This window comes from Salmo salar, chromosome ssa02 (assembly GCF_905237065.1).
Source record: "Salmo salar chromosome ssa02, Ssal_v3.1, whole genome shotgun sequence".
Taxonomy (NCBI): domain Eukaryota; kingdom Metazoa; phylum Chordata; class Actinopteri; order Salmoniformes; family Salmonidae; genus Salmo; species Salmo salar.
In genome coordinates, this window is record NC_059443.1 from 35,004,428 (window position 1) to 35,025,877 (window position 21,450).

General features: G+C 41.4%; 2 protein-coding genes across 2 annotated transcripts; both read right to left on the bottom strand.

Annotated features, from left to right (window-relative positions):
* Positions 1–157: 157 nt before the first annotated feature.
* cats (Cathepsin S) lies at positions 158–8,062 on the bottom strand. Its single transcript, NM_001141491.1, is given in 8 exon segments — positions 158–626; positions 2,405–2,507; positions 2,726–2,891; positions 3,053–3,277; positions 5,655–5,807; positions 6,463–6,585; positions 7,045–7,169; positions 7,990–8,062. Coding segments are annotated over 7 exon segments (993 nt in total). The 5' UTR covers positions 7,168–7,169; positions 7,990–8,062; the 3' UTR covers positions 158–526.
* An 862-nt stretch (positions 8,063–8,924) lies between these two features.
* Positions 8,925–20,408, bottom strand: LOC106580864 (cathepsin K). Its single transcript, XM_014162370.2, has 8 exons — positions 20,158–20,408; positions 14,856–14,982; positions 13,941–14,063; positions 12,833–12,985; positions 11,796–12,014; positions 9,946–10,111; positions 9,692–9,800; positions 8,925–9,543 (listed from the first exon to the last, which is right to left on the bottom strand). The coding sequence occupies exons 2-8, from the start codon at positions 14,979–14,981 to the stop codon at positions 9,444–9,446; spliced, it is 996 nt and encodes a 331-aa protein (XP_014017845.1). The 5' UTR covers position 14,982; positions 20,158–20,408; the 3' UTR covers positions 8,925–9,443.
* Between the last annotated feature and the right edge of the window lie 1,042 nt (positions 20,409–21,450).

Sequence of the window (21,450 nt, forward strand, 5' to 3'; positions counted from 1 at the left end):
TTTGTTGGTCTGCTGACTTCGTTCACGCTGCATGGCAACACACAGGATGTAGGTCTACATACGCTGTGACTGAGGAAATGGAAATAAACACACATTGCAATTTACAGTCACTACAGTTTAGAGGTAGAAGTATTCATTCAATTCAAATCAGTTCTTTAAAAGTTATATTTATTTGATGACAAAATATACTTTGATTTAAGTAAGTAAGTACCTTTGCACGCGCCTTGGCATGTGCGAGCCAGAACGGCTCATAGGCTCCTGCTCCTATCTCCTGTTTCTGTAGCGTGAGGCAGCTTGATGTACAAGTACACCCCCATGATGCTAGCTACAGTGATAATGTAGATCATTTTGCCTTATACATGATTTGTAAAAACACTTCTAAAGAAGTACTGTCTATATAGACAGAAAGTGACAGACAGTGAAATGGTAAAAACAATACTAAAACAATGTAGGAAGTAAAAACGAATTACATTAAATTAATAAAAGGGCTCAGCTTTTCCAGTTAGGCCACTTTGATTGGCAGGAGTTACATGACAGGGTAGCACCCGTACAAGGCGATGCCACACTGGTTGTCCTTGTTGCGTGACATCCGTATATATCCCTGGTCTCCCCATGATAAGCTCCAGCTAGACAGAGGGTGAGGAAGATTGAAACATATTTCCAATGAACATCAATACTCAATAAACCAGGGGTCTTCAAAATGTAAACTCTAACATTGCCTATTAGCTAGAAAAGTAACTCTAAACACATTTTTGCTAAGAGCAGCTATTTAGCTGGTTAAACAAAGGTTAGCCAGCCATGTATGTCCAAGTCAAGAAAGTTTACCAGCAGCTAGCTGACTAAACTCAACTCCATGGTAAAGGAAGTTTCTGATAAACTCCACCAACAGAGTTGAGCAGAGGCCAGGCTTTGTGAAATTCAGCTCCAACTACATTGATTCGCTCAAGATCAATACTTCAAAAAAAGTTAATTATGAAACGCTTACCTTGTACCGATGTTCGTCCTCTGTAGTTGCGTGACTTCCTTTTTCAATGAATGTTAATCAAATACAACCACCGACTGTTTGCTTGTTTCTGTATCTCGAAGATGGCAACTCAGCTTGAATGCGCATGTGCCAATTGAATCTCCGATGATGTTGGCCTAGATTGTGCAATTGGATTGGAAATGAGCATTTGGAGACCTAGGCCTACTTCATCTGAGATTCAACTGGCACATGCGCATTCGCGCTAAATTGCCATCTTCGAGAAAACAGTCAGTATTTGTATTTGATTAACATTTATCGAATAAAATATGGATTTCATCAAACAAAGAAAGAGACGCAACTACAGAGGACAAACATAGTTAGGTACAAGGTAAGCGTTTCATAATTTAAATGTTTGAAGTATTGACCTTGGGCAAATAGACGTAGTCAGAGCTTAAATGTAGTCAGAGTTTACAGATGTAGTCAGAGCTTAAATTCCCCAAAGCCTGTTCTCTGCTCAACTCCGTTGGTGGTGTTTATCAGAAACCTCCACCATGGAGTTGAGTTTAGTCAGCTAACCACCAGCCAGCGGCACTTGCCGTACTGGTAGCCTATTCGTGGGCGCTTTTTCAAAGCCTATGTTCGATACTCCAGTGAGTGTAATTGGCTCCAATTAGTGTAATTTGCTCAATATTAGGAGTTAAGAGATAAAGTTGACATTATTACATTGAACAAAAATACAAGAGAAATTGTGGTCATACCAGATACAGACTGGTTTCCACACCCCTACCTTTATTTTAAGGTAGCTATCATTTCCCCCCTAATGTTTTTATGAATATCTCTAGCAACAACAGAATAAACAACATACCTACTGTAGAAAAGAGGAGAATATCTTATTTCTACACTGAACAAAAATATAAACACAACATGCAACAATTTAAAAGGTTTTTACTGAGTTACAATTCATATAAGGAAATCAGTCAATTTAAATAAATTCCTTAGGCCCTGGTCTATGATTTTCACATGGCTAGGAATGCTAGGAATGCTAGGAATGCAAATATGCATCTGTTGGTCACAGTAAAATGATTATTTTGGCGGACCCCCTGCAGTACCGCTAAGGGGCCGCAGACCCCCGGTTGAATACCCCACAATAAACAATAGCATTAACTCCCAAACTACCAAGGTTCATTTGTCTAAAGCCTCATTTGAGTTTTACTTTCTCTTTCCGCCCTTCACCATGGTCCTGTTTGTCGGAATAAAACAAAGGAGCAGGTGGAGGTTTGAAAAGGGGAATCAAGTTGGATACTAAGTCCACTTGGAGGATCTTTTCATCTCAGCTCTGAACAGTAGCCCTGTTTGACTAAATATCTAGATACAGAACAACAGAAGAGCAGATGGAGCTTTGAAGATGGAAACTCTGAGTGAAGTTCTAAATCCCCGTACCTGTTCTTCACCAGCCAGTAATCCTGCCCGCCCAGGGTACCGTATCCCACAGCAAGGACAGCATGGTTTATCTTCTTTGTGCAAGTTGGATCATTGTAAACTCCTACAATGATACATGGGTTGGACAATGACAAGTCAATCCTCAATATATACGCATTTCTCCACAAGTCAAAGCCCAGCAGTTGACCATAAAGTGGACAATTACACAATAAAGGCCACATTGTTTCAGATTTAGATATACATTACCAATGTCAAGACCATACTGTCCTTAAAATGTAAAAAAAAAATGACCCAAGAAGTTGAAATTAAGTTTTTCCGTACCACTGCGGTAAAAGGTAAAAAGAGGTCGGGTGGCGTCAATGGCAACAGAGATGGGTCCGATGGTGGCCAGGGCTTCTTTCAGTACCCCCTCATCCCCCTCAGGTAGAAAGCTGTACTTGGAACAGTTTGCAGCACGCTGAGCAGGGTTGTAGCTGCACTGTTGTTGCTAACAGGGGAGACAAGACAACAAAGGGGTCAGATACTACTGCACAAGGCTAATTTGGCGTGGGAAATAAGCTACAACCAGCTAGTTACTGCAATTACTTACCAAGGGCAACTGACCCCAGCTACACACTGTTAATACTGTTAATACTAGTTTATACTCACCACTCCCTTGTAAGGGTAGGATTGGTCAGAGTCAATGCCCTGGTTGTCGATGACATACTGGAAGGCCTGGCTCATGAAGCCACCATTGCAGCCCTTGTTGCCGTATTTGGAGGAGCAGTCCACCAGGTTCTGGGAGCTGATGTCTATCAGTTTACCTGTGGTCTTCATCAGCTGGCCCTCCAGGGCCCCGACAGCGCTGAATGCCCAGCAGGAGCCACAGGAGCCCTATGGACGAGACAGAAGCAATCCCCATCTAATTCCTGGATAAAGTTCATTTGAGAGTCCTATTAGTATTACCTTATTTTACAGTACTGTTTCATTATTATTACATCTACAAGAAATTATGTGGTAGCAATATTTGCTGAAACGTGCAATATAATAAAAAGGAAAAAGTGCAATATATTTCACAACTTGGTGTCAAATAGTGCCTAGTGGTTCTTGATTCAGTTCTCACAGTACCCCAAAAGTAATTATTTTACTATGTAATACAGAAACATTTTACTGGAACAATAAAGTGTAACTGAAATGTTCATGTTATGTAGAAGTGCAGTGCTTGTCATTCAGTGGTTTTAAACTTGCACACCCTAGCACTTAGGCCAACGACTACCTCACAAAAAAGGAACTCATTCAACAACTGAGAACAAGGAAGAGGCCTACAGTAGACAAACAGAGGAAGTAAGACCTGAAAAGAGACAGCTCTGTGTTTTAACATCCGGATATCAGTTATTATCCTGTAACAACAACTTTAATTAATCCCAAGGATATTTACCAGTAGTTAAAAAAGATAATACATACAATTTATGATATACATACAACAGTACACATGTACACAAATGTTATTTGATATATTTATTAGGATCCCCATTAGCCGACGCCAATGACGACAGCTAGTCTTACTGCTGTCCAACACAGACGAAAGACTTTACAATTTACCAGTCAAAAGTTTGGACACAGCTCCTCATTCCAGGGTTTTTCTTTATTTTTACTGTTTTCTATATTGTAGAATAATAGTGAAGACATCAAAACTATGAAATAACACATATGGAATCATATAGTAACCCAAAAAGTGTTAAACAAATCTAAATATATTTTATATTTGAGATTCTTCAAAGTAGCCACCCTTCACCTTGATGACAGCTTTGCACACTCTTGGCATTCTCTCAACCAGCTTCATGAGGTTGTTACCTGGAATGCATTTCAATTAACAGGTGGAATTTATTTCCTTAATGCGTTTGAGCCAATCAGTTGTGTTGTGACAAGGTACAATAGTAGTGATATACAGAAGATAGCCATATTTGGTAAAATACCAAGTCCATGTCATGGCAAGAACAGCTCAAATAAGCAAAGAGAAATGACAGCCCATCATTACTTTAAAACATGAAGGTCAGTCAATACGGAAAATGTCAAGAACTTTTAAAGTTTCTTCAAGTGCAGTCGCAAAAACCATCAAGCGCTATGATGAAACTGGCTCTCATGAGGACCGCCACAGGAAAGGAAGACCCAGAGTTACCTCTGCTGCAGAGGATAAGTTTATTAGTTACCAGCCTCAGAAATTGCAGCCCAAATAAATGCTTCACAGAGTTCAAGTAAGAGACACATCTCAACAGACTGTGTGAATCAGGCCTTCGTAATCAAATTGCTGCAAAGAAACCACTACTAAAGGTCACCAACAAGAAGAAGAGACTTGCTTGGGCCAAGAAATACGAGCAATGGACATTAGACCAGTGGAAATCTGTCCTTTGGTCTAATGAGTCCAAATGTGATATTTTTGGTTCCAACCACCATGTCTTTTGAGACGTAGAGCAGGTCTCTGCATGTGTGGTTCCCACCATGAAGAAGGGAGGAGGAGATGTGATGGTGTGGGTGTGCTTTGCTGGTGACACTGTCAGAGATTTATTTAGAATTCAAAGCACACTTAACCAGTATGGCTACCACAGCATTCTGCAGCGATACGCCATCCCATCTGGTTTGTGCTTAGTGGGACTATCATTTGTTTTCAACAGGACAATGACCCAACACACCTCCAGGCTGTGTAAGGACTATTTGACCAAGAAGGAGAGCGATGGAGTGCTGCATCAGATCACCTGGCCTCCACAATCACCCAACCTCAACCCAATTGAGATGGTTTGGGATGAATTGGACCGCAGTGAAGAAAAAGCAGCCAACAAGTGCTCAGCATATGTGGGAACTCCTTCAAGAATGTTGGAAAAGCATTCCAGGTGAAGCTGGTTGAGAGAATGCCAAGAGTGTGGAAAGCTGTCATCAAGGCAAAGGCTGGCTACCTTGAAGAATCTAAAAGGTAACACATTTCTGGTTACTACATGATTAGATATGTGTTACTTCATAGTTTTGATGTCTTCAATACTATTTTACAAATGAGAAAATAGTAAAAATAAAGAAAACCTTGAATGAGTAGGTGTGTCCAAACTTTTGACTGGTACTGTATATTTAAAAACATTAACATGCAGTGTGTGTGTGTGTGTGTGTGTGTGTGTGTGTGTGTGTGTGTGTGTGTGTGTGTGTGCATCTATCAGTTACACATACATGTCAGTACATAAAGGAGCAGACACAAACCGCACTGACCGCAGCTGTTCGTCATTACCTGCATTTTGACTTCAGTGACGTAGCCCTTCTCTCTCCAGTCAAAGGTATCAGGTATGGGGGCACCGGAGGATCCTACAAATGCAGAGGGCTCCCTCTTGAGGTCAGCAGGAACACGCAATGAGGCAAAAGACTGGGCAATCTCTTCCTGGGTCTGAAAATGGTTGACAAAAGGCAACATGTTGACCAGACTGAGCATTTAAAGAGCACTTACTGTAATCAGAATAATAAATCCATCCCATGAACCCAAGGCTACATCAACTGGAGGAAGATACACATTGAAACAGGATCACAAATAGATTTAAAGGCACATAGTGCAATGTGATGATACTTTTACTTGTGTATTTACAGAAAACAAATCAGATGCATACTCATGAAAGGGTACACCCACTTGTTATACATACTAGAGGCATAAGGAAGTATATTTGCAGTCAGGCTCATTAATCACTAAGTTTAGGAATGAATGCACACACTGTCTTGTCTTCAGGAAACCAGTTTAGCAACATTTCAACACCTATTGGCCAAGAAAATCAAACACCGGAAAAAAATGACAAAGGAACTCAACAAAATAAATAGTCATGTAGGTCAAAATCTAAATGTTTGACTCTTCCTTCACGTAAACCAGGCCTGACTGCAATACCTACTGAAAGCATACCATATTCTGCATGCCTTTTTTGGAATCATATTCCATACACGCACTATCAAACTTTTATGGAATCAGGCCAAGGTAGGTACTAAGTTTACCTACAATTTCAGATATCAGAGTTCCAAACTGGCCCTTGGCATTGTCAGTGACCTGAGGCCCTCACCATGTCCCCCATGTGATTCATGCCCAGGTCATAGGTGTGCATGTCCATGGACGCCTCCAGGTTGTGGAGGTTGATCAGCTGAAGATTCCTCTCCCAGACCTCCCTTCGGCCCAGCTCCTCAACCTACACAGTATCCACACACACAGGGGTAGAAAAATCTCAGTCAACGACTTGTAAAACAATACACTTTCAAATATGTAAACCACACAGGTTGAATCACAATTCATTCAGTGTTAGCTAGTTAGATGTAAGAAATGGAGTGACAGGTAGCCTAGTCGTTAGAGCGTTGGACTAGTAATCGAAAGGTTGAATCCCCGAGCTGACAAGGTCAAAATCTGTCATTCTGCCCCTGAACAAGGCAGTTAACCTACTGTTTCTGGGCTGTCATTGAAAATAAGTATTTGCTCCTAACTGACTTGACAAGTTAAATAAAGGTTAAAAAAAATGTTTTTTTAAGGTATGTGGGAAAGGTGGTGGTACTTTCAACCTATACAGCAAACAGAACCTGTCTAAATGCCACTATAGTAGCAGCTTGGCCTTATCCTAGCCAAAACATATTGTAGCGATGCTGGTTCATCTCACCTCAGTCTGGTAGTTCTTGCCATGTGTCTTCTTCCACATCTGCCAGTGCTGCTCCAGCATTGGGTCAAACAGGGCAACTGCAATGCCACATAGTGCAGCGAGCAGCAGGCTCCACAACATCATGCCTGCACAGAAAATTTACAAGTATTATTCAACCAGGAGGAAATTATATTGTACTGTTTCATTGTGTATCCAAATAAGGAAGAAATAGTGTGTGACTCAATTAAGTTTAAGTTGCGCAAATAAGTTTACTGCGACGGGAACTACTGTAGCCTATACACAATGAGTCAGCTTGTCACAAGACCAACCATAAACGGGTATTGAAACTGTTGCGCAAACAAACTGTTGATCAAGAATCTTTAACACTGATCAAATAAATAACTCCCATCACTCAGATTCTATAAAAACGTTGTATATAGAAAAAATGTTTATGGCCTATTTAATAGGAAGCTTCAGTGTTCAAGATTAGGCTATCGTACGTACCGGTGTTGTTAACTCATCTCTACTGGGAAAAAGAAAGGCCAAAAACGGGTCAAATTATATAATTTCATAAAAATTAAGCAAATTGTGTCGTTGGGTAGACTTATTTTTTTAGTTAAATAAGTATCTCTGTAGGTTTGCCACTAGGCTATCAGTAGAAATAACTTAGTTTATGAAACTGTACAACTAATTCATGTTGATGTTGTACAAAAGTTACAAAAAAGGTTGTAATGAAAAGAGGAATTCGACAATTTCACAGAAGGAAGAAAACATAAATACATGAATGGTTATAAGCAAATAATGTTGCACTGACATATTAAAAACGAAAGTAAAACGAATGCTTTATGAAAATGCTTTCAATAAGGTCAAGTTAAAACAAAATTCTTAATTAAACGAGTCTAGCTAACTACATTATGAACTTGAAATAGCCTATCTGCCTCGACTGGAAGCGGAGAAACGTTTTACCTTGTAAAACTCCGTTGCACCTGATGATGACTTCAGAGGAGATCAAGGCGCGTCAATTGATTTCAGTGGGATCTGTTTTCCTGCTTGATATTTATTTATGAAAGTCATGTGGTAGAACTTCCTCATTGACCATTTCTATTGTGTCATCTAGAAAATGTCTATGTTGACCATGCTAAAATACTATTTCTCATTGCATTTAAAAACAATGCTATAGACCCCGTAATTAGAATGTATATGACTTCTATGAAGGATAGGGGGAAATATAAAAATATATAGGCAGATATCATACTGACTAGTAGCCAGCCCACTGTTCTTAAATATTTGTTAAAATATATAAACAATTAGGGTTAAGTGACTTGCTTAAGGGCACATCTGCAGATGTTTCACCTAGGTGGCTTAGGGATTCAAACCAGCAACCTTTTGGTTACTGGCCCATTGCTCTTAACAGTAGGCTACCTGCCAATTTCTTTTTTAAACATTGCTATCAGTGTATTTATAAACATTACATGTAATCAATGCTACATTAACTATTCAGGAGCTTTCATCTGATTTTAAGACTAGATCACAGGAAGTCTGTTGTTTGAGGGGGTGAGTCTGAGGCAGGAAGAGGTGTTACTGGTATGAAACTGGTATGTGACATTTTCACCTGTTTATTCTGTCATTGTCTATCTCAGGACCTCAAGAAGGCTTCTAATCTATACTGTATTAATCATCATCAGATATAACAGTCAACACAAATACATGTATAATTCTTTCATATTGTTGTGTATGTATACATAGAGCACTGCAATAGGGTACACTGAGTGGTAGTTTATTTGAGACACTTAATATAGTTGAAAAACCTCAGGAACCTTAATCTTCCTTTTTTAGTTTGTCTTTCTTTCTTTGACTTCTCTTCCCTTCAATGGGGAAATTTACAGGCACACACACTCACATTTCAAATGAATCAACTTTTATTCCACTTCATAGAAAACAATGTTACAATTCAATCATCAGAATTTGGTGTAAAAGTGCTGAACAATAAAATAAAAGTCATCATCAAAAAACCCACCAGGAGCAATCTTGATCGACACACACTTACATTTACTAAGTTTAAGCCATTTCTGCATTGACAGGAAAGTGAGACAAAACTCCCTTTGCACAGCAATGTTACCTGACCTGACACACTGAATACAACCTATGTAAAGTGTTGTGCACTACACACATTCCTCATCACAATCATAGTTGTTCCACTGTAGATCAGACTACAATTGAAGTCTGGAATTTTGAAGATATAACAGTAAGACTTGAGTAGGGCTTTTCAAAGTGCTTGCAAAAGAACTCTGGGATACCCAAACCTCCAGACTATATGAATGTGCTGTTCCAGAAACGTAGTGTTATTTTCTGTATTGGGTGTAGTCATTGATATGTGGTTCGGCTTCCCTGCTTCCATGGTGCCCTCTGCCACTTGGTGTTTACATGATGGGGTAACTGGCCAGGTTGGCAATGCCACACGCATTCCCGCGGTTACGTGCCATCTTGATGTACCCCTGGTTGCCCCAGCTCTCGCTCCAGCTGTTAGAGAGGGGGAGAACAAGAGAGCGAGAGAAAGAGAGAGAGGATAAAGAAGATAAATCGTGATTTAGAAAAAATACATTTCAAGTCAACAGAGTGAAACGTGTTACCTGATGCCATTGAATAAGCCCAGTGCATTGTGACCCACCTGTTCTTGACGATCCAGAATTTCTCACCCTTGGCAGTTTGTCCATAGCCCACTGCAAGCACGGCGTGGTTGATGTCATCCTTGTTGCAGTTGGGGTCGTAGTACACACCTGAGTAAATGACAATGTAAAAGAATGAGCTTCAACAAGCTTTAAGAGAAGCACTTAAGAAGTCTACTGGCATGTGTTGTGTGTTAAACCACTACAAGTGGTTGATTATTCTATCCATGGTTCTTGGAGGCAGAATGTCACTCACCTCTCTGGTAGAACTGGAAGCTGGAGAGGGTGGCATCGATGCCCACAGCCACAGGCCCCACTTTGGCTACAGCCTTGGTCAGTGCCTGCTCGTCTCCCTCAGGGATCTCCTTGAACCCGCGACACTGAGCACCCACGCCAGACGCGTTGTAGGCACACTGCTCATCCTGTAGACAGAGTGGTAGACATGGAATAGTTTATTTAGGATTCAGATTCTGATTGTTTAATAGTCACATGTACACGGTTGCAGGTGTGGTTGCAGGGTACAGTGAACATCTTAGGCTTGGAGCTCCAACATGCAGGACTAGTGAAATAAAATTATGAAAATGGTAATAAAAACAATAGAAATAGAACTATATACATAATAACAACTGTGGCAGTGATGAATAAATAAATGTCCATTGGGGTGGAGGCAGAGTTAAGTCTGTTGGGGGGTGGGGTAGAAGGACCACAGCGGGAGCAGCATCATGATCATTGGGTGAAATGAAAACCCAAAAGTTATAATATACATATTAACAACTGCAACAGTGATGAATGTCGTTGGGGTGGGGGCAGAGTAAAATCCGTTAGGGGAGGGAGCAGCAGGAGAAAGAATGTCCATAGGGGGAGTAGCAGGTAAGGTAAGTGAGAGTTGAGGGTGTGGGGGGGGGGGGTGTCCATGGGGGGAGTAGCGGGGGAATGTCCATAGGGGGAGTAACAGGGGTGAGGGAGCAGGTATCTGACTAATAGTGGTGGCTATTCAGCAGCCTGATGCTATTGGCCAGTCTTTCCGTTTTTGCCATGATGCTTCTGTACTGTCCGCGTCTGAGTGATTGAAGCGGGGAGAACAGGGCATGGCTTGGATGGCTGGGGTCCCTGATGATCTTCTTGGCCTTCCTGAGACACCTGGTATTGCAGGTGTCCTGTAGAGCAGGCAATGTGCACCCAATGGTGTGTTTGGCTGCACGTATCACCCTCTGAAGAGCCTTGCGGTCCGGGGTGGTGGAGTTGCCGTACCAGGCTGTGATGCAGCCCGACAGTATGCTCTCGATGGTGCTTCTGTAGAACACTGTGAAGTTCTTCAGTATCCTGAGGTTGAAGAGTCACTGCCTACTTCACTACGGTGTTCGTGTGGTTAGACCATTTCAGCTTCTCTGAGATGACCGTCTCCACGGCAGACCGTCGCCACGGCGGCGTGTCCAGTCTGGTTTCTCTTGAAGTCCACAATCAGCTCCTTTGTTTTGCTAATGTTGAGGGAGAGGTTGTTTACCTGGCACCACGCCGTAAGAATACCTACATCCTCCCTGTAGGCTGTCTCATTGCTGTTGGTGATCAGGCCTACTGACTTTCCACTATAGCTGGTCTTGGTGCTATGTTGCTACTGTACATTGCGAGCAAATGACAAATGACTTTCATAGCACCTTGGTAGTGGTGTGTTCTATATATCATAGGAAAATGTGGACAACTACAGAAGTGGTAAAGAATGAAATGCCTGAGTGTTATGTTTTTTACATGCAAGCAAAATACAAAAAAATATGGAAGTGAGCCAAGTATTTGTGTTGTTTGTAGTTAGGCCATTGGAGAATACATAAGACCATGGATGTCACCACTTCCCGGAATTGGCCACAGAAATACATTTTATGACTTTTTGGTTAACAGCATGTGATTATTAGCTTGTTTTGGTTAAAGAGCATGTGATGTGATAGCTCAATCAGAAACTGCGAATGTCATCCAGCACATTCCAACTCACCTGACGTGTTGTAAGAAAACGCTGACTGAAAATGTCATTTCAATAAACTAAAACAGCTGTTTGGCGAACAACTAAAACGACAGTCACATTCTGTTTCAATGTCAGCCAAGCCATGCCCCTACCTGGCCAAGGTAAGGGTAAGCCTCCTCTGTGTCGATGCCTCCGTTTTCCTCAACGTATTCGAAGGCGTTGGTCATGTAACCTCCACCACAGCCATTGTTCTCAGTGACACAGTCCACCAGGTTCTGGGGGCTGAGGTCTATCAGTTTGCCTGTGGTCTTTGCCAGCTGGCCCTCCAGGGCCCCAGCAGAGCTGAAGGCCCAGCAGGAGCCACAGGAGAGCTGAGAAAGAGAGGACATAAAACATTTACAGAGCTGTCAAAGCTGCCTTCTCCAATTTGTCCATAAGGTGGTACACTTTGACAGAGAGTCAAAGGCCCTGATTGAAAAAAAGCTTTCAGAGGGTTTGAGCAAATGTTTTTTTTTGTCTGGCCTCAGAACTTCTGTAGTTATCTTATTCACCACTAGAGGGTAGACATACTGCACTTACGCCTCACTATCTATCACATCCCCCGAACCTGACAGCTCTTTGGTGATACCACAGACTATTAGTGCTCATGTAAAGTGACCTAATGTTCATTTGATGAATGGTATAAATGTAGGGCTAATCTCCTAGTGTTCCCTGGTAGCAAAGATGTACTCCACATTTCAGCCTGGGTACTTAATGTACAACTTAACTAAATTCCATGTTTACATAAATAATAAATAATGCCTTAGTGTCCAATTAGATCATAATGAGTAATTACCTTTCATAATCAAACACATTCTTTACTTGTCTAAGTCAATTAGACAAACCATGGGTTTTTATTGTCCTAGACAGGTTACGTGACTGTACTGTAATTGTGATCATTTTCTACCTCACGGAAACAAAGAGGCCTGACTGAAAGCAAAGAGGAATATGAAATCAGTTCTTTATAACCCAGTGTTTCCACTAAAAATGTTCAGATGGCACCCTGCCAAGATTGTTGCTCTCTACCTAAAACCATTATTTTGGCCTCAATTAAGCTTGATTGAACATTTTGGTGCAATAAATCTAGGAAATACATCTAGGGGAAACACTGGACTTGAGTCACAGCTCTTTGTTGTTCGCATCCTCTAACCTGGTTCTTGACTGGGGTCACCATGCCCTTCTTGCGGTAGTCGATGGACCTGGGGAGCTTCACCACATTGTTGTCTGGGATCCAGGTGTTGCTACGGTCCCTGTTCATCGGCACCTGAAGGCCAGTCAGCTTCGCAACTATCTCCTCTGATGTCTGGGGAGAGGAAAGGAATGAGTATGAGGGAATTATGCATGCATAGCAATAGACTATAAACCATTTACCCACTATAAGTAGGGACAAGTGTTTCCATGTTTATAGTCCAGCACATAGATAGATCAATGGCTTATTAATACCATTGGAGATCATGAAATCCATTTTTTTTTTTTTTTTTAAACAGACACATTTTACATAATTCTAAACCCATCATGCCCCGACACGAGTACGAGTTCTGAAACATGTTAGGTTACTGCTAGTCTCTGTAAAACTGGAAGTAGTATACATCCTTCTTTTATTTACAGCGCATCTCAACATAGAAGTGAAACTGACATTCAGATGAACGGATCTCTGGGTACTCCGATGCATAATAAATGGACAAAGCATTAATGAGTGGCATAGAAGCCAAGCAATAAAAGCCAAGCAGCTATATATCAGGTTGCTTTTCCCTACCATTTTAATCTACAGCCCGTTCAGGGAGTTCAAGTCTCCCGCTAACACAGTCATCACTCATGACCCAACCTGACATGCATGTCACAGCTAGGGGTAGATTTAATGGTCACTAACCTAACACCCTCCCTTTTAATCAGTAGGCCATTGCGTGAGTAAAAACACAGATGACTGTGCTCTGTCTGCATCAACTAAAAGTCACTACTCTGTCCTGTGCTTGATCTTGTTTGTGAAATAAAACCATAAATAAAACCTGAGGGACATTCTCCTATTTGAAACACATACCCAAAATGATAAGTCGTGGACAGTAGGGAGACACTGATTAGAAAGTATAACCGAGGACAGCAAACACAAAATAGTTTCCCTCTGCCATATCATTCCAGAAGTGTGTTTCCACATGGAGTTACTTAGACCCTTTTTAGACCCTCCCTTTTTGATGTGCTTTTTCTCCATGTATGCAACAACAACAAAAAACACCCATAGAGGATGTGGCTCACTAACTCACCATGTCTCCCAGGTGGTTCATGCCCAGCTCGTACGAGTGAATGCCCAGAGCGGCCTCCTCATTGTGGGCTTCGATCAAACGCATGTTCTTCTCCCAGATGGTTCTACGGATCGCCTCCTCACCCTACCATGAAAACATCAACAAAACACGACTGTCAATCATACAGCTGGCCTTTCATGTGTTCTTTGGTCCCTATGCTCACAGTCTCCACAGTGCAACTGAACTGGTTCATATAGACACAAAATGGTGGAGGTGAAAGGTAGTTAGGAAAATATTTATTGTCAACTCTTTACAGAGCCTTCGATCACTCATTACAGTGTGTGAGGAATGGTGCTTCAAAGCTGGATGTAGTAGGGGGAAAAGTGCTGTTCTGTGTTTTCTGCTGACTGCAAATTGTGGGACACACTCATCCTGAAGCTGTTAGGCCCAAACATAGTCTTATAAGGTCAAGTTATCTTACAGCACTGAAATACTTGTGTTCCTAACAGCTTGGCTGATAACTCTTTACTGTAAAAACAAGGAAGTTGAAATTCTGAACGGAGGATTGGTTCCCATGTTTCCTGCTTTTCTTGCTTGCAAGGTATCATAAACAAAACATTTCAAGGGAGAACAACACATACAGAAGTTTTCCACAATAGTTTGTAAACTATTGACTTAAAGATAACATTGTTCTTATAGGTATAAGTGACACACTATATTATAACTCATTTCATGATGATGAATGGCTTTGATATTCAAAATCATTTTTCACCATCAAAGCAAATAAGAAACATCATGAATATTTGCTATCTAAGGTTTAGGTAATCGTTCTGTAATTGCTAACCTTAGGCGGAGGAACGGGCAGAATTTAAACAAAAAGCACTGCATAAATGTGAGTAGTTAGCCAGGCAGCCAGAAAGACAGACAGACACTCACCAGGCCGTTGTACTCTCTCAGGTGGGTGGTCTTCCAGGAGTCCCACTCTGCGTCCAGTGACATCTCAATCAGGGGATGGGCTAGGACTGAGCCCAAGAGCAACAGTACACAACCACACAGCAGCATTCTGGGAAAAGACAAAAGGGCTGATGTATAATACATATTACATTGATAAAGAAAATTAGATAATTGCATTATATTTCTACATTTACATATTGCGGCAGCACCTAAGAGCGTAGACCAGGAGTTCTTAAACTTTTTCAGCCTGGGACCCAAATGAGAAATTCTGTGTTTTCCTGGGACCCAAGCATAGGAAAATATGCAACTACACATAAATATTGGTACATTTCATTGCAATTATGCCTAAAACAAATGCAATATAGACAAAAAACAAATAACAATGGAATTAAATATCCATATAAATATATATGAATGTTTATTTTCCTCCATTAAAAACACTCTTACATATCTGTCTAGGTTGGAACTGTTGCTGCTAAAATAAATAATATGAATTATAACTGGAATAAACTGATTGATCACATCACACAGATGAATGAGGATTTTGCCCCAATGCCGTAAACACGGGCACCCTCAAAGATATCATCCTAACCAACTTGCCCTCTAAATACACCTCTGCTGTTTTCAACCAAGATCTCAGCGATCACTGCCTCATTGCCTGCATCCGTAATGGGTCAGCGGTCAAACGACCTCCACTCATCACTATCAAACGCTCCCTGAAACACTTCAGTGAGCAAGCCTTTCTAATCGACCTGGCCCAGGTATCCTGGAAGAATATCAACCCCATCCCGTCAGTAGAGGATGCCTGGTTATTTTTTTTTAAATGCCTTCCTCACCATCTTAAATAAGCATGCCCCATTCAAGAAATTTAGAACCAGGAACAGATATAGCCCTTGGGTCTCTCCAGACCTGACTGCCCTTAGCCAACACAAAAACATCCTGTGGCGTTCTGCATTAGCGTCGAACAACCCCCGTGAAATGCAACTTCTTGGGGAAGCTAGAAACTAATATACACAGGCAGTTAGAAAAGCCAAGGCTAGCTTTTTCAGAAATTTGCTTCCTGCAACACAAACTCAAAAAAGTTCTGGGACATTGTAAAGTCCATGGAGAATAAGAGCACCTCCTCCCAGCTGCCCATTGCACTGAGGATAGGAAACTCTGTCACCACTGATAAATCCCCTATAATTGAGAATTTCAATAAGCATTTTACTACGGCTGGCCATGCTTTCCACCTGGCCACCTCTACCCCGGTCAACAGCACTGCACCCCCTACAGCAACTTGCCCAAGCCTTCCCCATTTCTCCTTCTCCCAAATCCAGTCAGCTGATGTTCTGAAAGAGCTGCAAAATCTGGACCCCCACAAATCAGCCGGGCTAGACAATCTGGACCCTTTCTTTCTAAAATTATCTGCCGAAATTGTTGCAACCCCTATTACTAGCCTGTTCAACCTCTTTCGTGTCGTCTGAGATTCCCAAAGATTGGAAAGCAGCTGCGGTCATCCCCCTCTTCAAAGGGGGGGACACTCTTGACCCAAACTGCTACAGACCTATATCTATCCTACCCTGCCTTTCTAAGGTCTTCGAAAGCCAAGTTAACAAACAGATCACCGACCATTTCAAATCCCACCGTACCTTCTCCGCTATGCAATCTGGTTTCAGAGCTGGTCATGGGTGCACCTCAGCCACGCTCAAGGTCCTAAACGATATCTTAACCGCCATCGATAAGAAACAGTACTGTGCTGCCGTATTCATTGACCTGGCCAAGGCTTTCGACTCTGTCAATCACCACATCCTCATCGGCAGACTCAATAGCCTTGGTTTCTCAAATGATTGCCTCGACTGGTTCACCAACTACTTCTCCGACAGAGTTCAGTGTGTCAAATCTGAGGGCCTGTTGTCCGGGCCTCTGGCGCAGTCTCTATGGGGGTGCCACAGGGTTCAATTCTTAGGCTGACTCTCTTCTCTGTATATATCAATGATGTCGCTCTTGCTGCTGGTGAGTCTCTGATCCACCTCTACGCAGGCGACACCATTCTGTATACTTCTGGCCCTTCTTTGGACACTGTGTTAACAACCCTCCAGACGAGCTTCAATGCCATACAACTCTCCTTCTGTGGCCTACAACTGCTCTTAAATACAAGTAAAACTAAATGCATGCTCTTCAACCGATCGCTGCCTGCACCTGCCCGCCCGTCCAGCATCACTACTCTGGACGGTTCTGACTTAGAATATGTGGACAACTACAAATACCTAGGTGTCTGGTTAGACTGTAAACTCTCCTTCCAGACTCACATAAAACATCTCCAATCCAAAGTTAAATCTAGAATTGGCTTCCTATTTCGCAACAAAGCATCCTTCACTCATGCTGCCAAACATACCCTCGTAAAACTGACCATTTTACCGATCCTCGACTTTGGCGATGTCATTTACAAAATAGCCTCCAACCCCCTACTCAACAAATTGGATGCAGTCTATCACAGTGCCATCCGTTTTGTCACCAAAGCCCCATATACTGCCCACCACTGCGACCTGTACGCTCTCGTTGGCTGGCCCTCGCTTCATACTCGTCGCCAAACCCACTAGCTCCAGATCATCTACAAGACCCTGCTAGGTAAAGTCCCGCCTTATCTCTGCTCGCTGGTCACTATAGCTGCACCCACCTGTAGCACGCGTTCCAGCAGGTATATCTCACTTGTCACCCCCAAAGCCAATTCCTCCTTTGGCCGCCTCTCCTTCCAGTTCTCTGCTGCCAATGACTGGAACGAACTACAAAAATCTATGAAACGGGAAACACCTATCTCCCTCACTAGCTTTAAGCACCAGCTGTCAGAGCAGCTCACAGATCACTGCACCTGTACATAGCCCATCTATAAATAGCCCAAACAACTACCACTTCCCCTACTGTATTTATTTATTTAGCTCCTTTGCACCCCAGTATTTCTACTTTGCACACTCATCTACTGTCAAATCTACCATTCCAGTGTTTTAATTGCTATATTGTATTTACTTCGCCACCATGGCCTATTTATTGCTTTTACCTCCCTTATCTCACCTCATTTGCTCACATTGTATATAGACTTATTTTTCTAATGTATTATTGACTGTATGTTTGTTTTACTCCATGTGTAACTCTGTGTTGTTATGTGTCGAACTGCTTTGCTTGATCTTGGCCAGGTCGCAGTTGTAAATGAGAACTTGTTCTCAACTTGCCTACCTGGTTAAATAAAGGTGAAATAAATAAAAATATTAAATAAATAACAGAACAGGCTCAGTTTTTGATAATGCAACCCTAAGTAACAGTACAGATGAAAAATGATCAGGCCTACTGTACATCTTACTGCAGAAATCATTGTTGAAAGAAAGTCTGGGTTGGAAGTGTTGCTGTTAAAATACAAAATATATTTTTTATTCTCAACTGGAATAAACTGATTGATCCCATCACACAGATGTAGACCAGAAAACACACACAGTCCTAATGAGAGCATGTCTTGACAGAACAACACTGAGGTCATGCTCAGCCTTGAAACTGTTTCTGTACTTGTTTTTTAAGTGTCACAGTTGAGAACCCTGACTTGCATAGGTATGTGGTGCCAAACTGGACCAGAAAATCTACTGCTTTCTTAGTCAGGCAGGAGACTGCTTCCTGCTGTAGATGAACAACCCAGAACTGTGAGTGTATTTGCCTCAAAACGCATCTCGTTTCAATCCGTTTATTCCAGTTAAGAATACAAATTATTATTGTATTTTAACAGCAATAGTTCCAACCTAGACTAGTTTTCAACAATAATTTCTACAGTAAGATGTACAGTAGGCCTGTTCATTTTTCATCTTCATCTGTACTGTTACTAGGGTTGCACTATCAGTAGCTAGCTTGCGTTGGAAAGTTAGCTATTAGCTGTGTACAAGTCCAGGGGATTGTTTGAAAGAGAAACTCACATCTACTACTATGAGAGTTAGTTAGTACTCCCTTATTTCTGCTTATCATCACCTGTTATAAAATGACAACAATGCCTTGCTAGCTGACTTACTTCCCCACTGTCGAAGCACTGTTTCCTGAAGCATTCTGCCCTGTTCTGAAATAACTCTGGGTTTACCATCATGCTGTGGATGTTTGGTCAGGACGTGTCGTTTTATTAATTTGTTCGTTATGAGAGACTCATTACTAAGCACTTCCATACACAAAACACATTGTGGGCGCTCCTCGTAATACGTTTGTATGAAAGAGAGAGAAACTCATCGCTGTATATGCGTTTCATGACAATTGAGCTCAGTCAGAACTTGTGGCTAGAATGACTCCATTTGATGACAGCGGTGAGTGTTGGCGAGTGGGAACGACAAGCCAGTGGCTGACAGCGCATCATCTGCTGCTGAACGACAGCGCTGCATCGTGTGTGTCGCCGAGTGATCTTCAAAAAAACTGCAGAAAAAATACCCAGTAAACCGCGAAGCACACGCAGATGCACTTGGCCAAATCAATTCCAGTAATTCATGAAATGATTATAAAATTACTTTGACACGTCGCGATCCACCATTAACATGTCCGCGACCCACTTTGAGTCGCGACCCATACTTTAAGAAAGGCTGGTCTAGGCAATCCCAAAGAAGGGCACTAATTACAGTACAAATACAGAAATGGATGTTGATTCATACTGACAACTTAACATCCATAAGAGAGCTGAAGTACATTGAGTTTCAGTTCATATTTTTCTGGCTCTGCCTCATTATTAAGAGGTAACATAACAAAGGACAGTACCTCTATGTTCTATGGGAAATTCCTCAGATCATTCATAGGGAGCTTCATGTTACTGTATAAACCTTTGCTGCACAGTAATAATGCTAGCAACTTATGGTTTACTCAATGTCTAATATTCCCATTGTGCTATAAATTAATGTAGGCTATACAGGCTATTAAGGTTTCATAATTAACTTGAGAACAGTTTCATATATATGATCACTGTTTGGCTACACCATGACCAAAGTGCATTCTTTGTTGCAAACAGCATATAGTACACTTATAATCACATCACTGCTCTGCAATGTTTTCCTTATAAAACAGACGAATCCTACTATTTGTCAAAACGCAGTGATTACCAATGTTATTTTTAATTAACTCCTTCGATGTGGTAAATTGTTTTATGGAAACATAAAATCCCAAGTGAAACTGAAAGCTCTAATGAACATAGTTCTACAAAATGACAGTGTAAAAAATAATGTAGGGATAAAGGCAACATCAAAAGTTTGCCGATTTAAGAAATGGAAAAAAATGGGGAGTTGGCAAATTCTACCTTAGTTGTAGACTTGGAGAGAAGGTGTCGGATGAATTCCTTGGACCAGTTGTTTTCCTGCGATGAAGTAGGTCGCTGTGTGAGTAGTTATATAGTCTGGAGTTTGAGGAAGTGCGACGGGAGCTCGGAGTTTAGGAGGGGGGAAAAGTTTTATAAGTAAAGGGGAAATACATCTGGAATCGCTCATCTAAAGGAGCCAACCAGATGATGTCAGGTGTCAAATTTCAGCAGCGTCTCTAACTTCAAAGTCAATATTTAACATTGCAATAGGCCTTTATTCATTGCGCACATTTATCTCAGTCGCATGTTTATAACAAGTTTATGACGATTATTTGAATTAAAAGATGTAGGCAAGCAGTATCCTCTTACTGTTTATTTAGAAGATTCAGAAAATAAAGAAAATGAATGATTGCATATCAAACAACTAAATATTTGTATAATATTTCTTATTTCAGAATGAGCCTGTTGTAAATTACATAATGGAGTAATGCAAAAAAATTCTAGGTATGCTGTAAATCAGAGGTAAAATTGAGGGTATGAGTGGTGAGTGGGGTGGTGTTGTCTGGGGTGGGGGGGGGGGGGTATGCCATTTGGATAACTTTGGACCTTCACTTTGGATAGCTGAAACAAAGTAGAATTTTTCCATGTGACTCAAATCAGGGTTAAGTATAATACATACAAAAGTTTCAAGGTGGCCTCTATATAGAATATTAAATACCGTCTGTGGCAAATCCCAACAATTCTATGCTATGCTATGGTCCCCCCTTCTGCATATGATCACGATTGCTCTGTGTTTGGAGTGGGTACTTCCCTGTGTTAGTCAACCCCCTATGGTCCTGAGCCAATGTGTCAGGACTGTGTATATATGAAAACTGTCTCATGATGTTTAGGTACATGCAGTCAGACATGACTCTACATGCTTAAATCACCCCTTAAAAAAGAATGCATCTCGTGACATACACTCAACAATGATAACAACCCACTAAACTGCATGTTGATTACTCACACCTTTTCATGTAAAATGGGGCCCTATTCAACCCAAACTTTTCTTCCTGTGCTGAATGAATTCATGTTTGAGTGGATTTCCTAATATTTTTGCATCGCAAGAACATGCTTCTTGGTCTTATCCACCAAATCCAGTTACCATTTTTGATAAGACATTATCATTATTTCAACATAAAATACTAGATAACAGAATAAAGATGTTTAGTTCTCTCTGTTTCAAAAGTAGAAGTGTGATGTTCAAGGTCAAGCCATGTGGAGTCTCGAGTATGAGAGTCATTCATGTGCAAG